At 39.9% G+C, this 19797-nt stretch overlaps 1 protein-coding gene across 3 annotated transcripts in view; it reads left to right on the top strand.

Annotated features, from left to right (window-relative positions):
* Positions 1-2326: 2326 nt before the first annotated feature.
* Positions 2327-19797, top strand: part of LOC122550704 (queuine/queuosine transporter SLC35F2-like) — a 68146-nt gene continuing 50675 nt past the window's right edge. Inside the window, exons 1-4 of one of the 3 annotated variants that reach the window (XM_087987793.1) lie at positions 2358-2487; positions 15350-15445; positions 16757-16932; positions 17054-17181. In XM_087987793.1, the coding sequence (XP_087843919.1) occupies positions 15444-15445; positions 16757-16932; positions 17054-17181 (306 nt within the window). In that variant the 5' untranslated portion in view covers positions 2358-2487; positions 15350-15443. Of the gene's footprint in view, positions 2488-15349; positions 15446-16756; positions 16933-17053; positions 17182-19797 lie in introns of all 3 variants that reach the window. The other 2 variants (XM_087987794.1, XM_043691839.2) reach the window with 2 other exon arrangements.

Below are 19797 nucleotides of genomic sequence, written 5' to 3'. Positions count from 1 at the left end.
GGTCCACACCCCCCACCAACCCAACCTCCATTCCCGACATCTTCCCCTGCAACCGCAAGAAATGCAAAACTTGCGCCCACACCTCCCCCCTTACTTCCCTCCAAGGCCCCAAGGGACACTTCCATATCCACCACAAATTCACCTGCACCTCCACACACATCATTTACTGCATCCGCTGCATCCGATGTGGCCTCCTCTATATTGGGGAGACAGGCCGCCTACTTGTGGAACATTTCAGAGAACACCTCTGGGACACCCGCATCAACCAACCCAACCACCCCATGGCTCAACACTTCAACTCCCCCTCCCACTCCATCAAGGACATGCAGGTCCTTGGACTCCTCCATCGCCAGACCATAGCAACACGACGGTTGGAGGAACAGCGCCTCATCTTCCGCCTAGGAACCCTCCAGCCACAAGGGATGAACTCAGATTTCTCCAGTTTCCTCATTTCCCCTTCCCCCACCTTGTCTCAGTCAAATCCCTTGAACTCAGCACCGCCTTCCTAACCTGCAATCTTCTTCCTGACCTCTCCGCCCCCACCCACACTCCGGCCTATCACCCTCACCTTGACCTCCTTCCACCTATCGCATTTCCAACGCCCCTCCCCCAAGTCCCTCCTCCCTACCTTTTATCTTAGCCTGCTCTGGACACACTTTCCTCATTCCTGAAGAAGGGCTTATGCCCGAAACGTCGATTCTCCTGTTCCTTGGATGCTGCCTGACCTGCTGCGCTTTTCCAGCAACACATTTTCAGCTATAATCACATGTAAACAATGATGAACTATCAAAATATAGTTCTTTTAGTTAAGACCCTTTCCTCCTTTTAAAACCCCTGCGCTAGCACAAACACTCAGACACAGTTTAACAAAAGAAATGGTTTTATGGATGGAGGGAAAAGAAACTAAGGTACACAGTTCAATGTCATCAGTCCATAGAGTTTATTGTGTTATTCCTTTTAGCTTGCCAGGACTTTCCGTTTTTCAATCTCCTTTCTCCACTTCTTGGCAGGAAACTTCAATATTTCTTAGTTACTGATTAAAAGCACTTGTCAGAGAAAATAACTTGCTTTGTATAGCCTACTCTTGCTCCTATGTTTCTTCAAGCTTTGTGTACTTTTACAAAAGAGTAGAGATTGCAACCTGTTCTTCAAGCATTCCAAAGGTTTCTCAAGCCTGGTGTAAGATTAGTAAGCTTGTGTTAAACAGCTTTGGATAATAATATGGAGGGGGCATGGGATTTACAGGATTACTCAAAGTCTAATTCATTGTAAAGGTTCAGCAATTACTGTTACAAGAAGATGTAGATGCATTTTCTCACACTACATGTTGCAAGCTAGACTTTGTAATGGCTACTGGTCACGTAGCTACAACCCGGCTACTTGTTCTTCAGGCTATTTCCTCTTAAAGTTATATCACAAAAACTACAAAATCAATTGACTTTCTGATGTTAGTTGTTGTGTCTTTTCCAATTTCATCCTTTCTCACATACATTAGTACGGAAAGGATCTTCAGAGATTAGTTTATTTCCAAACTTTTCATCCATTAACATCAAAATTCTGTGTTCTGGGAGATGTCTTTTGTCACAATTCTTATTGCTAAAGTCTTGGTTCATGATTATTAAGACATGAACTTATTTAATATAAAATCCTTGAACAGATTATTTTATACTAGGGTTACATAAAATTTTAGTGTTTATCCATATCAATACCATATTTATAGCCTTTGGGACATTGGTTTCTAGCTGCACAGTATTATATTTTTACAGCATATCATGTGCTTCCTGGCAAACATTAAACCAAACAATCAGCTTAACTCTGCGTAACATTGTGAAACTGCCATAAAATCCGCTGTAACTGATACAACACATTTTTTAAGGTCAGCTAAATCTCCAAATGATATTATTTATAAATTGCACCCAATGTTTGCAAGTCATAAAACTCCCACGAAGGTTCAATTATTGACTAAACTTTTACAGTATCTACTTAATCTTCTAACATTTAAATGGAATTTAAAGAAAACCTTGATGTACAAAATCACCTAATTAGGAAACCCATTCTAAAATTATAAATTTTCATTTAAAAATCTAATCAAGAAGCACAAAAGCACATTATCAAATTCAAACACATTCTAATGAAAACTGTTGCTCAATGACCTCGGTTTATTTTCTGCACTATTAATCAGTATGTTTAATCATTCCTGTTTCATCCTACATCGGAACCTTACTGAATGGGTGAACTGGCACATTATCATATTTAATTGTTCATTAAGAGGGTTAGTCATTCAGTAAACTTCTTAGCAAACAGTATGTATTATTGAAAGAGCCAGGTCAGTTTCTTTTGCCCTTTCATTTTGATCTCCTCTGGTTTTCTATGTACTTCACCTTGAGCAATGGACAGCGTTGATGGAATATATCAAAGGCGCAGCAAAATCAAAATCTTTTTCTCCACTTTGATGGAAAAAACCAAAGCAAGGGAGTATTTTACATGGTAAGCAAAAAGAAGTTTAATATTATCTGCTTTCTAAACATGGTTTAGCTTTCAGAACAATAACAGTGAAGCCATTAGCCTTTCATGCATTAGCAATTTTCAGACAAAAGTGAAGTGCATTTGTTGTAGTTGTAACATAACATTTTGAGTGTTCAACCTGGAATATACCTTCTTTAAGACATTTCTCATTTGTACTGTGGTGACAGCCTTCAGTTTTTAAGTCAATAGATTGAGCTGTGATTGCCAACTCTGTTTTAAGCATTGTGTAGAGAGGCTCAGGGGCTCCATTATGGCATGGCGGTCTCTGCTACATTTGCTGCAGAGGAAGAGATTGGACTGAAAAGGTGCAGGGTTCACTGGTTCTTATTTTCTCTGGCCTCCTTCTCAGTCACCTGAGCTCATCATTCTGCTCAGTGCTTGCAATGTCCTTTTAAGCAATTGCTTTCAAAGATCACAGCTGTTAGTAACTGTTTCCTAGTTTTCCATGTCAATGACTGCCATCTTCATCTGTCACAGAGTCATAGAGCCATAAAGCATGGAAATAGACCCTTCAGTCCAACTCGTCCATGTTGACCAGTTTCCCCAAACTGAACTAGTATCATTTGCCTGCGTTTGCCCCAGATCCCTTTAAACCATTCCTATCCAGGTACCAATCCAAATGTCTTTTAAATATCATAACTGTACCAGCATCTACCACCTCCTCGGGCAGTTATTTCCATATATGCACTCCCCTCTGTGTGAAAAAGTTGCTTGTCAGATCTTTCAAATCTTTCCCCTCTCACCTTAAAACTATGCTGTCCTGTTTTGAATTGCCTTATCTTAGGGAAAACACCTTTGCCATTCACCTTATTTATGCCCCTCATGATTTTACAAACCTCTAGAAGGTTACCCCAAACCACAACACTCCGGGGAAAATAGTCCCAATGTATCCAGCCTTTTCTTATAACTCAAACTCTCTCATCCTGGTAACATCCTTGTAAATCTTTTCCACCCCCTTTACAACTTTATAATGTCCTTCCTACAGCAAGGTGACCAGAGATGTACACAGTACCCCAAAATTGGCCTCACCAATGTCCTATACAGCTGCAACACGATGACCCAACTCATAGAGAAAATGTTCTGACCAATGAAGGGAAGGATGCTAAAAGCCTTCTTCACCATCCTGTCTGTCTCTGATGCCACTTTCAAGAAGCTATGAATCTGAACCCCGAGATCTTTCTGTTTGACAACACTTGCAGTTGTCCTTGTAGCAGAGATGTAGATGCCCAGGAGGTAGTGACCCAGTGATCAGTTCATGATATAGGAGGTTTTTGGGTATAAGACCAGCATCCATCTGATGGACATAGTCAGTCCAACACAGATATTCTGTCATGTTTAGTGATAATGCTACAGTATTCAATTCCATTCTCAATTCACAGAATTAAGCAGCTAACAGCAAGCTGAGCTGACATCTGGCAGGTAATATTTTTTCCATGCTTGTAGTAAACAATGAACATCTCCAAAAAAGAAATAACACAGCCATCCCCAACTTTTAATGATACCACCATCACCCAGTCTCTCACCATCAACTTGTTTGGGGAAATCGTCAATGACTGGAAGCTTAATAACTATATGTAAACAGACAGTGAAAACAAGCTATACATCAAGAGAAATTAGGTATAAAAATGATACAGCTAGAACTCTTGAAGTGTTAGTAACAATGGTAGATCAGTTTTAGTGATCTATGTGTGTGATTTATGTCTATGTTAGTATCTTTTGCTTTAGAGTTTGGGTTTTGAATTAGTGGCATGTGGAATTTGGCCTGTATGAGTGAGAAGCATATTAATAATTAATTTTACAGTTTGCTTAAGCCAAAATTTGTTAAAGCAACGGCGTGACAATTATAGTACAGCCAATTCTGCTGTAACATGGTAGTTCCGTTCTTGTTCAAACCTGTGTTATATGAAAATTGTGTAATAGCAGCACCATTTAAACTAATGGGGTCAGAATCACATTATAACTAATACATGCTTTAAAACTTTGTGCTTCAGAAACAGTGTCCACAATGGTGTTATAGCAAATTCATGTTAACACAATGCGTGTTAAAGTAGAACAACCTGAGGCAGTTCTCCCATAACGCTATAGCTGCATTTCAGTGAAACCTTGCCTAATAGAAAATCACTTAACAGAAATAATGAGGGCTATGGGAAAAGTGAGGTTCGGACAGACCAGCAAAAAATATCACTAATAATCGCTCAAAAATCACCCAAAAATCTAAGGAAGAGGCTCTCAGATTCTCAGGACTGGGCATTGAAACATTATTTAACTTAACCTCTACAAATGTAATACAGAAGGACATTCTCTCTGTTGCTTGAGGGGCTGTAATGGGGTACTTTTGAGATTATTGGGATTACATTTTACCATGTTTTTCAAAACATTAAAACTTGGGTTAAATGCAAATAGTTTAATTTATTTTATTTTATCTGCATTTCATTTCATAGAATCTCAATAGTGTGGAAGAGGCTATTTGGTCCATACCGACCCTCTGAAAAACATCCCACCCAGACTCACCCCCTTACCTTTTCCTTGCATTTCCCACCACCTCGCATGTTCATCCCTGGACACTATGGGCAACTTAATATGGCCAATCCACTTAACCTATACATCTTTGGAGAGCATCCAGAGGAACCCCATGCAGACACAGAGAGAATGTGCAAACTCCACACAGACAATTGCCAAAGGCTGGAGTTGAACCCGGGTCCTGGCACTGTGAGGCACAGTGTTAACCACTGAGCCACTGTGCCACCCAAATTTACTTGATAAAATTATTTTTTACTGTTAAAAAATGCTTTGCATACTTGTATTTCAGTGAAAGACCACTCAACTGCAATAGATCAAAACAAAATATGGTCTATCAAGCCAGATTTTAGTCTTGGATCTGGCTTATGTAGTAACAACATCAGCTAGGGTCATAATAGTTGCAGGCTCTTTGCAAGATTTGAAATAACTGGATTTAAGAGGGATTAGTAAGTTTAGTTTTGAAATATCGGGTACCATATGATTCTTGAAATAGCTTTTCACCACGTCACCCTTCATTTACACGTACATAGTACTTGCCATTGGTCCGATTTCCTCAGAGCCATCTCTCAGAGTGAGCACAACCTCTGACATTCCTGTTAAGATCTGTCAGCCAGGGGTCCCTGATTGGACTAGGCTAATAGTCCCAATGACAACACCAATTGTATTGTCTATTTGACGTCCGGGTGGGCTTCAATTAGTTGGCTTTTGTATGGTTATATCATTAATCCCACATATCAAAATAGTCTCCCAGCATCTCATTAAGGGTTAAACCAAAGTCATACGCCTCTGCCACTCGTCTTAACTGCGTCAAAAATCCTGACACGGATTCCCATGGTTCTCGAATTGCTGATTAAAATTGATAGCATTTCAGAATTAGAGGAAGCTTTAGGTTGTAATATTCCTTAACTAAATCGATCAACTCTTGAAAGGTTTTAGCATTTGTGCCTTAGGAAACATCAGGCTCCTGATAACCGAAAAATCTGCGGGTCCACAAACTATCAGGAGACTTACTCATTGCTTTGCATCTGCCCTAATGTCACTTGCCTGGAAGCATAACACATTTTTTCCACATTCTGGGCCCAGCCTTCGATGGCAGGATCAAATGAGTTAAACTTCCCAAATAATGAAATGTTGCTAGAAATGCTTAATCCAACTCAAAGATGACTGTTGCAAGCAAATTTCTTCAGGCAAATATTTCTCTTTTCATCACTGAAATAACTTCACAGGAGCAGGCATTCCATCACCAACTCACCCTTTATTTATACGTGCATAGTACTTGACACTGGTCTGGCTTCTTCACAGCCAACTATCAAAGTGAGCAGAGCCTCTGACACTCCTGTTTATATCTGTCAGCCATGGCTCCTGGATTGGACCAGATTAACAGCCCTAATCAGAGAATTCATATTCTCTGAGATCCATTTGGTTGACCTCGTCACAATCACTATAGTTCTGACCTGTTGCGATTCTGCTGGGTTATTTCACAGAACTTTAATTTGGCTTTGAATGTTGCTAAGAGCTTATCCAACATTTAGAATAAGAAGATAGAAAACCTGACATTAGGGGCATCATTGTTAGAATTGGATAAGGTACCAATAGAAATGAAAAAAAAAACTGGACTGAGAGAAAGAAAAAATGCAAAGACTTGAGTTAGAAGAAAAATAGGGGACAAAGAAACTTGAGGAGACACAAAAACAGAAAAGAAGGTAAGTGAGAAGAAAGAATAATGAAGAAAAATGGAAAGGAATCATGAATTTAGAAAAGAGAAAGGGAACTTAGACAACATGAATATGCCATGAAGAGCGAAGAGCTTAGAGCAAAGAGGTGTGGAAGTGGTGCTAAGTTTAGAGAACAGATAGAAGGCTGCCAAACTGAAACAGAAGAGAATGGTCAGAACAAATACATGATGCAAGAAAAGTAACAAGCTTCCGTTGTTATAAAACTGAACACATCAAAACCAATTTCTGGAAATTAAATGGGAAACTATTGTAGACTAAGGAATCACTAGTAAAAGGGACATCAGGAAGCAAGTTAAAACTGTAGTGAGGTAGTACAAAAAGAATATCTTTCCTTAAAATGTACTAAGAAAGGAGAGATGGCTCCCCTGAATAATAAGATTGCTGGAGGATCCAAGTATTTTATCTTAAAATGCATAGTATTTCCTTAAGCTTTGAATCAAGGAGGTAAACCAATGAGAATAATTAAGGACGCTGAAGCAACTCAATCATTGATGCTAGTTGCTGATACTATTTGTCTTGCAGAGGGATTCATGAACAAGGAAATATAATTTGGAGGCATGAATGGAGGTTGCAAACCAGTCTCATTATACAGATTTCTATTAAAGGGTAACTTGGTAAATAAAGAAGTTGAAGTGGGACTAGTGGAATAAATTCCTATGGAAAAAAATTGCCTTATTTTGAGAAAAGACCTGCAGGTTCAAGAATATTGGCCTCACCAAAGGTGGGGGAGCTGGCAATGGAGGTAGAATAAACTAGAAAATGTACAGGAGGAACATCCTGGAATGTCTCCTGATTGTGTTCTGACAAGATTGCGGGCCCATAGAATTAGGCAGAAAGAAAAAGACTGTAAAACAGAGAGCTGATTTGGAGATTAAAATATCAATTTTTGAAAATGTAACTAAAAAAGGATGAAGATAAAAATAAAGAAACTGGCATATTTAACCCAGCTTCTTTCATAGAAATGCAAGAAACGGATTTGGAATTGAAATAGTTATAACTAATAGCCTGCTCAGAAACTAAATCAGAAACAATACCTGAATATTATTACTTGAGCCACAAGGTAATAATGAGGAAATGGAGACCATCTCACATATAAACTGATGAGGAATGGGCAGTGGAGTGGCCTATCAAGTGATAATTCCATCTGAATATCACAACAAATTCCAGCGTCCAGATTACTTACACACTAGAAAACCCCAAGGCTAAATATTTAAAACATTCTTCCTGACCAGGATCAGAAAAAGGTGTGGTCAAATTTTGCCAGACATGCAAACATGTCAGGTAGTGGGAATTAGACCTGCATCTTTAACTCTGATACCAGCATTTGAAGATTGGTTTAATTGGGTCTTAAATGATTGTGTCAGCCCAAAACCAGGGAGCCAGCGTCATTTCAAGATTGTGGATGTTCCCAAATGATTTCCTGAAGCAGTATCTTTTGGAAAAACTACTGCAAAAATCATACTGGAAAGGTTAGTTCAATTTTTGGATTACCCAAAGAAGTAGAATCAGATCAAGGTTCAAATTTAGATGTCATGTATTATTGTTCCACAAAATTCTTGTCAACAAAACATTACTGTTTCTGGACAATGATCCTGTCCATCCCAGTGTTTGGGGTGTAGGAACAACTACAGTGTTGTTAGGAGAAGGGTTTCAGGATTTTGATCTGGTAAAAGTGAAGGAGCAGAGATACAGTTCCAAATCAGAGTTGTTTGTGGGTTGGAAGGAAACTTACAGCTGGCGATATTCCCGTGTATCTACTGCTCTCTAAGTAGCCTGGGTGAGTTTCTGCAGTGCTTCTTGGAGTTAGTACACATTGTTGCCATCGTGCATTGGTAGTGGAGGGAGTGAACATTTTAGATGGAGTGGCAATCCAGCAGGCTGCTTTGATCTGGATGAAGTTGAGTTTCTTGAATATTGCTAAAGTTGCACACATCCAAGCAAGTGGAAAATATTCCATCACACTTGTGATTTATGCCTTGTGTAACGTAAACAGGCATTGAAGAGAAAAAGGCACTATAGAATTCACTGTAGAATTTCAGAGTCTTTTACCTGATCTTGTTGCCAAATACTTATATAGTTAGTCCAGTTCAGTTTCTGAACCGGTAAAGCCCAGGATATTGATAGTATAGAATGCCATTGAATATTGAAGGGCAGTGATTGATTCCCTCTTGTTAGAAATAGTCATTGCCTTACACATGCATGGCACAAATATTGCTTACCACTTGTTAGCCCAAATCTATATATTTCCCATGTCTTTGCTGTCTTAGTATCTGAGAAGTTGCAGATGCTGCGGAAAGTGTGCAACCGTCAACAAACGTCCCCACTTCTGAATTTATGATGGAGGGAAGGCCATTGATAAAGCTGTTGAAGATGGATAGGCCTAAGATATTATGTTGAGGAACTCCTGGAGAGATGTCCTTGTGCTGAAATGATTGGCCTCCAAACACCATAATCATTTTCCTTTGTACCGAGAATGACCCCAACCAGCAGAGAATTTTCCCCTGGCTCCAGTTTTCCTCGGGTTCCTGGATGCCACAATGCAGTCTTGATATCAATGTTGTTTAGCCTCACTACGTGATGTTGTGTCTCATGATTTTGAATGCTATTTATATAATCAATGATTTTAAGACAGCGTGGGCTAGACTAAATTATATTATTTGATATTATTTATTGGCTCAGTGTTTTTGGAATGCTCATGTAGATGCATAAATTTGTAAAACTGTTGCATAAGCAGAATGAAAAATATAAATATGAAACTTTGGGAAATACTGCAAGGTAAACACATGGAAATCTATCTGTATGTCAGTCTATATGGATGTATATCTAGATTTAGATCTTTCAGTCCTGTTGCTGAAATCTGTTTGTTTATTTGTGTCGCTTTCTGACTAGTTCATTCAGACTTTTGTTACATCTAAATTTTGTTATCATCAGTGATCACTCAGTTGTTTAGCTGTGCACAAGCCCAGGATCATCCTGGACACTTGAGACCTGAGAGGTAAGATGATTTTCCTAACACCAGCTCCATTTCTCAACCTATGGAACAAGGGGTAAAAGCTTGAAGGCCTATTACCAGAGAAGAATTTCTGGATAGACCATCGGGGAAACTTAAAGTGATTATACTCCCATCCTTAATAGATTTTATAAGAACTATAACATTGTTAAGGTCATTGATAGAATCTGGAATGAAGTGACATGGAATGAAGTTACCTGATCCAATGTGAATGGACTAAAGTGGAAGATGTAGCCAGATTGTGTTAGAGCTAAAGGTCGTTTGGAAGCTATTGAGAAAATCCAGGATGCAGGATTAGACAAGTAAATTGGATTGGATGAGCTAAACATTGAGGAATTTACAGAGATGCTTGCCATCCATACAGCGATACTGTCTGTTATGGACCTGAGTAAAATGGATCAATACAGCCTTAGTCAGAGAAGGCATCACAGCTTGTTGAGTAGCCATATTTTGTTTTCTTAGCTTTCTCATAGTAAGATAAATTTGCTGCATTTTCTATGTTTTTTTAAATAAGGCTAATACACGTGTTACTATAGAAGTCACATGTTGATGCCTTGAATAATCTGAACAGGCAATAGTCATCTTTGATTATGTGGATTCTGACAAAGAGTTCAAGAGTGAATAGAAGTATTAACAATGTAGTCAACTGAAATATTGAGCTCGCAAAAACAAATGTGCAGCTGTCACTGGACAGAAATATTTTAAACCCCACTGCAAGGAGTCCTCCTAATAGCCGCCAAAATCTTCATTAAAAAAGCCTCCACAAAGTCCTCTCAACCTCCTACCCATTCAGTATGATCATAGCTGATCATCAAACTCAATATCCTAATCCCACGTCCTCCTTTTACTCCTTGTTTCCTTTAGCCACAAGAGCTATATCTACCCCTTTTGGAAAACGCAATGTTCTGGACTCAACTTTCTGTGGTAGTGAATTCTGTAGGTTCACCACTCTCTTGGTGAGGAAATTTCTCCTCCTCTCAGCCCTAAAAGTTTTATCCCTTATCCTTACACTGGTTCTGGATTCCCTCACTATCAGGGTCACCCTTCCTGCATCAAACCTGTCTATTCCTACTAGGATTTTGTGGGGTTCTATGAGATTCCCTCCCTAAGTCTTCTAAACTCCAGTGAATACAATCCAAACTGACTTGATCCTTTCTCATCAGTCAGTCCTGCCATCCCAGGAACCAATTTGGCAAACTTTCGCTGCACTCCCTGTGCAGGAAGAACATCCTCCTCAGATAAAGAGACCAAAATTGCAAACAATATACCAGTATGGCCTTACCAAGTCCCTGTATAATTGCAGCAAAATATCCTTGTTCCTGTACTTGAATCCTCCCACTGTGAATGCCAATACAGTTTGCCTTTTTTACTGCATGCTGCATGCTGATTGTGGAAAACAAATACTAATTTCCAATATTTAATTATTTCCTCTCTTCAGTTTTGAGTAGACATTAGAGGTCTAGACATGAGAACTGATGACACTGGAGTAAGACCAAAGCACCTTAGATTTTGATTTATCATTGACACTCTTTTGACCTTTACAGAGGAACTCTTTTTATTATCTGAGAATATAATTCTACTAAATTAATTACTACATTCTGATCTTATTATATTGGAATTAAACTTTGAACTGTGTTGATTAAATTTCAATTTTTCATGTTCCTACTATTTCATTTTATACACAACATTTGAAGTATTTCAATGACAGAGAAAATAATGATTTCTTGAAATTGCTAAAAGAGGTGATGGGCCCCTACAGTGCGGAGGTGGAGTAGTTTATGAGGAGACTATTTCAGTGTCACAGATACAGGTTAGGTGTTGGTGGCATTTCTTAAAGACCTGCCAGCCTAACCTTGCTGTATTACACCACCTTGCATATTACAAAAGATGTAACAGCACTCTAGGATTCATTCAAGCTGAAGGCTGATCTTCGTAAAATCCAGCTAACTGAGATATTGACCATTGTGCAATCCAGCAGAAGGTTTGTAGTTGACTGAGGAAGTCAAAGAGAGGAATAAGGTGATGAGGAAACATGTCTGAGGGAAGATATTGCGAGGCTCCATGGTTCGGGGATGCCTCCCCTTGAAGTTCTCTTCCATGTTTCAAAGGAGAGGTATGCACCTCTCTTCCCAAGGAGCAGCAGGAAAGCACACTTGTGCCTGCCTAAGGAATCCTGAATGGGAACATTCCCCAATTCTGGATGCAGCACTGCAAAAAGGTCAGTGACCTACATACAACTCTCCCCTTTGAGTATGTAACAAGCAGAGTGGATAAAGGGGAACCAGTAGGTCTAGTGTATTTCGATTTCCAAAAGGCATTTGATAAAGGGCCACATAAAATGTTATCACACAAGATGAGAGCTCTTGATGCTGTGGGTGATATATATTAGCATGGTTAAAGAATTGGCTAATTAACAGGAAATAGTAGGCCGAAACTTCCCATACCTTAGCAGTGTTATTATTGCTGAGTTTTATGGAGGATTTCTCTCTGTGAGATCAGTTGAATTTCCTTACAAGATCAGCCTAAACTGGCCTCTTTACACACCTAGCATGCCTCTATAGTGCCCCTCCTAACAGCTGCTTACCTCATTTTCCCATTCACCACTGCCAGAAGTATTAGCCACCAGTGGGATATCTGGCAATAATCAGAACCCTTGGTGCCAGTGTCAACTTTGAACCTCAAACATATACCCAGTCAAGCATTGGTAGTCTAGAATTGCCATTGACCATCAATGCAGTGGCATGACAGTCACAAACCAATGCTCCTCATATCATATAGATGTCATGGCTACCACTTTGTAACAAATAGAACTGCGAATTCCTACAATCGTTGCTACTAAAACACTGCCAGACCACACAGCTTACCTTTCTTAGTCACATCCTATTTTATAACCCTTTAGTCACTGCTACATTTTCCTCAATGCTCATTGTAGCTGAGCAACTTATTATTGTTCAATTTTGGATATTGCTTCAAAATATTCGCCTTTCTTTGCAAAACCAAAGAAGAACAGAAATCAAACAAAGATGGGTTGTATGTGCCTCTTGAATACCAAAGAAACTGCTTGCAAGTAAAGCACAAATTATTTTAAAATCAATGAACAGTCACTGCAACCAGTAGTCATCCACTGAAACTGGGTGTCAAAGTCCTGTCTGGATTGTAACTCCTGACTCTGCTGAACGGTATCATGTACAAGGTGATGTTCCTTCTTCTCAAAATCCTCATCCTCTTCCTCAGAAAACTGCTTTTGCTCTCCCAGTCTATCAGCCTCTATGACATGCCGTCTTTGCCTGCTCCAGTTGTGAGGAGCACAGCATGCTAGGATTATGTGGCACATTCTATCTGGGTTATATTGCAAGGCCCCATTAGTCTGGTCCAGGCAACAGAACCTCACCTTCAGCTGATCTATCAACTGCAAACACCAGTGTGCATATAGAGGTGGGTGCCAGCTGGTAAAGTGTGATACAGTGTGATGACAAGTCTTCATTATTCAGCCATTTCAATGGCATTATGCTTACAGAGGTGAGTTTGAATGAGATTTCCTGAACCTCCATTGAATGTCTCCCAATTTCAATGCCTTTGGTGCAAAGGGACACATCCTAATGTCCCTCCTACAGTGCCCCCTCCTTCCCATCATTCTAATTGGATATGGAATGCCAGTCAATGATATCCTCTTGATACAAAGCCTCTCCATCTGTAGTGCTAGATTGTACATAACATAACAGACAGCCAAGTGAGAGATCTTGATTGGTGAATACTGAAGACTTCACCACATCAATCTACCAAGTTAAACCTCAGCTTCTGCAGCCCAATGGCATGCTCAATGGTTGTCGAGTTGGGCCAGTGACAGATACAGAAACTCTCAACTGCTGCAGTCCAAGGGTTTCTCGGAAAAACTAGTAACCAGGGTTTGGTTAAGTAGCATACAGGGAGGAAGTGGGAAAATGGGGTTGCAAAACCTATCAGAAGAAAGTGAAGACTGCAGATGCAGGAGATACAGGACGTCAACTTGTGAAATGTTTCAGAGAACATCTTTGGGACATGTGCACTAAACAACCCCACCGTCCTGTCGTCAACCACGTCAACTCCCCACCCCCAACTCCGCCAAGGACCTGAAAGATTTGTGCCTCCTCCACTGCCAAATCCAAGCCATCTGACGACTTGAGGAAGAATACCTCATCTTCCACCTTGGGACCCTCCAACCACACGGAATCAATGTCGATTTCATCAGTTTCCTCATCTCTCCTCCTGCCACCTTATCCGTGATCCAACCCTCCAACTTGGCACTGCCCTCTTGAGCTGTCCTACCTGTCCATCTTCCTTCCCACCTATCTGTTCCACCCTCTGCTCCGACCTATCACCATCACCCCCCACTTTCATCTACCTATCGCATTCCTACCTACCTTGCCCCCAGCCCCACCCCCTCCCATTTATCTCTCAGCCCCATTGCCCCGCCCTGCCTATAATCCTGATGAAGAGTTTAGCTTGAAATGCCAACTGTCGTACTCCTCGGATGCTGCCTGACCGACTGTGCTTTACTCGCACCACACGTTTTGACCTTGAAAAACCTATCTGCCATGATTGAATGCTGCAGCAGACTCGATGGGCTGAATGGCCTAATTTCTGCTCCTATGTCTTGTGGGCTTATGGTCCTATCCCTATTGACCCAAACTTGGGGTGGTGAGTGGAGTATAGATTGGAACAGTTCTGGCACTATGTGTACTATGTAGGCATCACAGTTGCTTCCAGGACCCAGGTACTCATCTAAAGGAGCCACTTCCATTGATGGACTCTGGTTGGAATCCAAGTACTTCTTGTTATTGGTTTGGTGGAGCCTTAGTGGCCACATTGGTGTAGTCAATGACCTTGTACCTTCGGGAATTCTACTAGATCCCTCTGACTGATCTCTTGAGTAAGGCATTGATCAGCTCCTATACAGCAATTTAGAAATCTGCTTTCTGATGTAACTCACTTTTTTTCCTACACTGTTGTAGGTTGGTTTATCTCCCACTTATATTTTATGCTCCTTGTTCTCTTTGAACTGTTCAATCCCATTAATTTAATACATAACTTATCTCAAAGTTATGAGATCATCTGTCAACGGTCGCATGATGTCAATAGAGTAGAGCAGAGACCACAACAATCATTTCAAATGGCAATGCAGGCTCAAGGGACTGAATAGTTTACTCCGGCTCCTAATGCACGTATTCATAGTCAAATGACCAACAATTCACAAACAAATTATATACAAAAAAAACAAAAGTCCAGGGATTTGCTGATTTTTTTTTAATATGGAAGAAACTTCCTTGAGAGGAGCAAAGTAACAGTGAATTTCAAAAATGTCTAACTTGTTCAATTTGAGGGAGGTGGCGATGAAATAGTAATTTCACAGCACTAGTAATCCACCCCAGGCTCTGTTCTGAAGAAGGGTTATACTGGACTCAAAACATTAGCTCTGTTCCTCTCTCCACAAATGCTGCCTGACCTGTTGAGTTTCTCTCGCATTTTTTGTGTTTGTTTTACATCTCCAGCATTCACAGTATGTTTCTTTTACCCCAAGGTAATCTTCTGGGGACATGGGATTGAAGCATGGCAGATGGTGAAATCTGAATTCAACAGAAGTCTGGAATAAAAAAGCTTGCTTATCGGTGATCATGTAAACGATGTTGATTGTTATAAACATGTATCTGGTTCAGTAATGTTTTTTAGGGAAGGATCATCTTCCATTCTGAAAGTGAACTGGAATAACTGCTTAAATACTGTGGCTACAAGAACAGATCAGAGAGCAGAAATCTTGCAACATGTAACTCACTACTTACTCCCAGAAGGCTGTCCACCATCTAAGAGATAGAAATCAAGGGATTATGGACAAATTCCCATTTGTCTGGATGAATGCAGCTCCAGCAATACTCGAGAAGTTTGACACCATCCAACATGAAACAGTCCATTTGATTTATATGATATCCACAAATGTCACTTTCCCATCACTGATGCTCAGTAGCAGCAAAGTGTACCATCTTTAAGGGGCACCACTGAAGTTCACCAAGGTTCCTTCGACAGCTCCTTCCAAACCCACGGCCAATATTATTTAGAAGGTCAAGAGTAGATAGATGTACCGTACGTACCTCTCCAAGTCACTCACCATCCTGACAAGGAAATATAGAATCATAGAATGCTCTACAGTGTCCACACAAACCCTCTGAAGGGTATCTCACAAGATCCATTCCCCTACTCTATCACTCGACATTTTCCGTGACTATTGCAACTGACCTACACATTCCTGAACACTATGGGCAATTTAGCATGGCCAATTCACCTAACCTGCACACCTTTGAACTGTGGGAGGAAACCGGAGCACCTGGAGGAAACCTATGCAGACACAGGGAGAATGTGCAAACTTCACACAGACAGTTGTCCGAGGCTGGAATCGAATCTAGGTTCCTGGTGCTCCATAGATTCCATTCCTTTAACTGTCACTGGGTCAAAAACTTGGAACTCCTTTAATATTAGCATTATGGGTATACCTACACTAAAAAAAAGTCAGAAGGCAGCTCATCATTACATTCAAGTATAATTAGTGATGGGCAAGAGGTGGTCTCCCAGCCAGCAAAACCCACATTTCCTGAATGAATAAAAGCAAAATCCTTACCTGGTATAGCCCACATGTAAATCTAAGTCGCATCAATGTGATTGACTCTTAACTGTCCTCTGAGCAATTAGGGTTGTGCAATAAATGCTAGCCTTTCCAGTGACATGCAAATCCCACTGACAAATAAATAAAAATAAGACCAATCAGAGCGACTTTCAATACCTTTAAGATTGTTTCAATACCTTTAACTCCTCCTGTCAAATTGAGGGTATGATTTAACTTGCTTGAATTCATTTTCTTCCCTTCAATAGTCAGTTTTCATGTGAGCTTCAAAATGGCAATGTTTGTGTACTAACTTGAATTCTTGATCTATTTTAGGAATCTTTTAAAGGTATTATTCCTTGGTCAAGGATTATCCATGTTATTGTGTGGAACTGCAATCAGCAGTCAATATTTGGCCGATGACTTTGCTGTGAACACCCCAGTACTTCAGAGTTTTATCAACTACTCTCTATTATGCCTGGTTTACGTGGGAATATTGGCATTCAGACAGGGTATGTGGCGAACAAAAGCAAGGATCTGTTTGAAATGCTTAGAATTAGCTGAATATACAGTAGTACATGAAAACAACTGTGGCAAAATTGAAGTGATAACTCAATTTTACTTTTTTATTAGGTAATGGCAGTTTATTACAAATACTGAAGACAAAGTGGTGGAAGTATCTTCTGCTGGGATTAATTGATGTTGAAGCAAATTACTTGGTAGTCAAAGCTTACCAGTATACCACCTTAACAAGTGTTCAGGTACGTGCTCAATCTTATGCACCACTAACACAGTTATTGCCTGTATTTTCCAATGAGTAGATGGGAAACATTTAGCAAACAACTAATTCTCACTCTCAACTTCTTAAGTTCTGTTGTAATTCTCAGTTCAGGTCAGGTATGATTCCATGAGTCACAGCATTCATTTGCACCTCACCCAATTGGACAACATTTTAGTTTGACTCTAGGCAGCAGGAGATTTCACTGGTGAAAGACATCTTACGTAGGAACATGAGAGTTACAGGCAGCTGTAGACATTTAGTCTTTCAAGCCTACACCACCATTCAATAAGAACATGGCTGATTTGGTTATGGTTTCATCTCCACTTTTCTGTCTGTCCCCATAACTTTTGATTCCCTTGCCAAACAAACATCTATCCACTTCAGCATTGAATATATTTAATATCCATAACCTCCATTCCTTTTTGAGGCTGAGAATTCCATATACTAATGACTTATGAAGAAAAAGAAGTCCTCATCTCTGTCTTAAAAGGGAAATGTCTTATTCTTAAGTAATGGTCCTGGTCCTAGTCTTCCCTACAAGAGGAAATATGCTACAAGTATCACCTACTCGGGTGTCCCTTAGATTGTATATGTTTCAGATCAACTCATTATTCTAAGCTCCAATGAGTGTAGACTTCAAAAGATAAGGCCTTCATCCCAGAATGAGATGTGTGAACTCTCTCAGAACTGCTTCTCATGCAATTATATTATTGTGATAATAAGGAGACTTAAACTTTACATAGTACTCCAGACAAGGTCTCACCAATATTGCATGGGCATGCCATGCCAGGTCACTTCACTGATAGAGCGGCTGCTCATGATGAAAGTTGCGCCACCATCCGATTTAAGTGTCTGCTGGGTCTAGTGCGGTCCAAAGGAAAACTACTTTCTGGTCTAACTAGAAGAGTTTTTTGTAGTTAATAAGACAGAGTTTATAGCATCTAGTTATAGCAACTAGTTACGGATGACAATGAAACGACGAACATTGGTACAGAGACTTTGAGGAGGACCACATGTTAGATCTCACTCCATTGAGATCTTAAACTGTTTTGCACAAGAGTACAAATCTCATCATAATGGGTGGTGCTTATGGCAATCTTCAAGATGAACCCTTTCAGACCCTTATGTAATGTCTCCTGCAAGCTTTTATGCTCATTATTAATGTTAAAAATTTGTGCATGTAATTACGTTTAGTATCCTCCTTCCCCAGCCAATATTTGAATTTAAAGTTCAGGTGAATTGATACTTTCACCATTCTCTGGAACACATTCTCTTCAGAATTGGAAGACTGGTAATTTGCTGAGTGGAGGACTATTGTTTTTTGACTCCCTTCCTAAGTCTGAGGTGTGTAGGTCCCTTGAAACTGGAGGACCTTTGTTGTCCTGGATTTCATGGAGGATGTTTTTCTGCACAAAGAAGCAGTTTCTTCTTCACAGCATCTTGAAACATTGAACATTGGTTGCTCATTCCCAGTGGTGACTTCCATGGAGTTGTATGCATTATACCTTCAAGTTGTCAGCTGGTTTATACTTTCATTCTCAATCCACCTGGAGATTTGTGCTGAAGCATACAAACGTTTTATTTCAACTCATGATTGGTTTGGCCTTTTCATTCACTGTTAGTGTTGGTATTATTGGTAATATCAACATGTTCGCTTCCTTAATTCTGCTACTCAAAAATTGTTTCTGGTTTAGCATGATTTCACTGAGGATTCTTCCTGGGAGGATAAGGAAGACAAATATTTTGCTTGAACTTGTCTCTTCAGAATCACCTCCAGCATCTCACATCAGACTTATAAGGAGAGAATTTACACTTGCTTCTGACACCAACCAGGTCTCCTTTAAACCAACATAAAAAGTTTTAATCTTAGGGATTTCTAAACTAAAATAAGTTCTCAATTATTCTTGACTGAAAACAAACTAACGGCCTTCAACGTTTACCCACTAATCAGAAACCACCACAGTAATATCAAGGGTGGCATGGTGGCTCAGTGGTCAGCACTGCTGTCTTACAGTGCTAGGGACGTGGGTTCAGTTCCACCTTCAGGTGACTGTCTATCTGTGTGGAGTTTATACATTCTTACCCATGTCTGCATGAGTTTCCTCCTACAATCCAAAGATTCTGTAGGTATTTTATGATTCATAGGGGACTGACTTTGTTCTAGTTTAAAAGTAAACCCTCCACTAAAGTAACTAATACCTGTTTTGAAATCCAAGTTCCAAAAACTATCTATAACATACAGGAGATATATGATTATTAGAGAGCAGCCATGTGTGCAAGATCAGGTGTATTTTTTCCTCTTCTATTTTGGTAATGGTGTGTGTTAGAATGTTACCTTTGTTGTCATGGATGAGATCAGCAAAGTAATTACTGAGCAGGGATTGTCTCTGTAATTTTTCTCTCTTGTGTGTTTCAGAACCCTATTGTGCATGCACTGATAAATTAAACCAGTAGCTAGGATCATGGAAGGCTAGTATGCCAGAGAAGGTTATGTAGCCCAAATCTGCTAAAGCAAATTGTCCAGTCACATTCCATAGCCTTTTCCCTTTTTTTCCTGTGAAGCTTTCCTCTCCAGGTAGTTATCCAGTTGCTTTTG

This window comes from Chiloscyllium plagiosum, unplaced genomic scaffold (assembly GCF_037043375.1).
Source record: "Chiloscyllium plagiosum isolate Xiang-an unplaced genomic scaffold, Cpla_swu_hap1 HiC_scaffold_6, whole genome shotgun sequence".
Lineage (NCBI taxonomy): Eukaryota > Metazoa > Chordata > Chondrichthyes > Orectolobiformes > Hemiscylliidae > Chiloscyllium > Chiloscyllium plagiosum.
The sequence above is the reverse complement of the archived record's forward strand: the minus strand, read 5'-3'. Positions and strand labels throughout refer to the sequence as shown.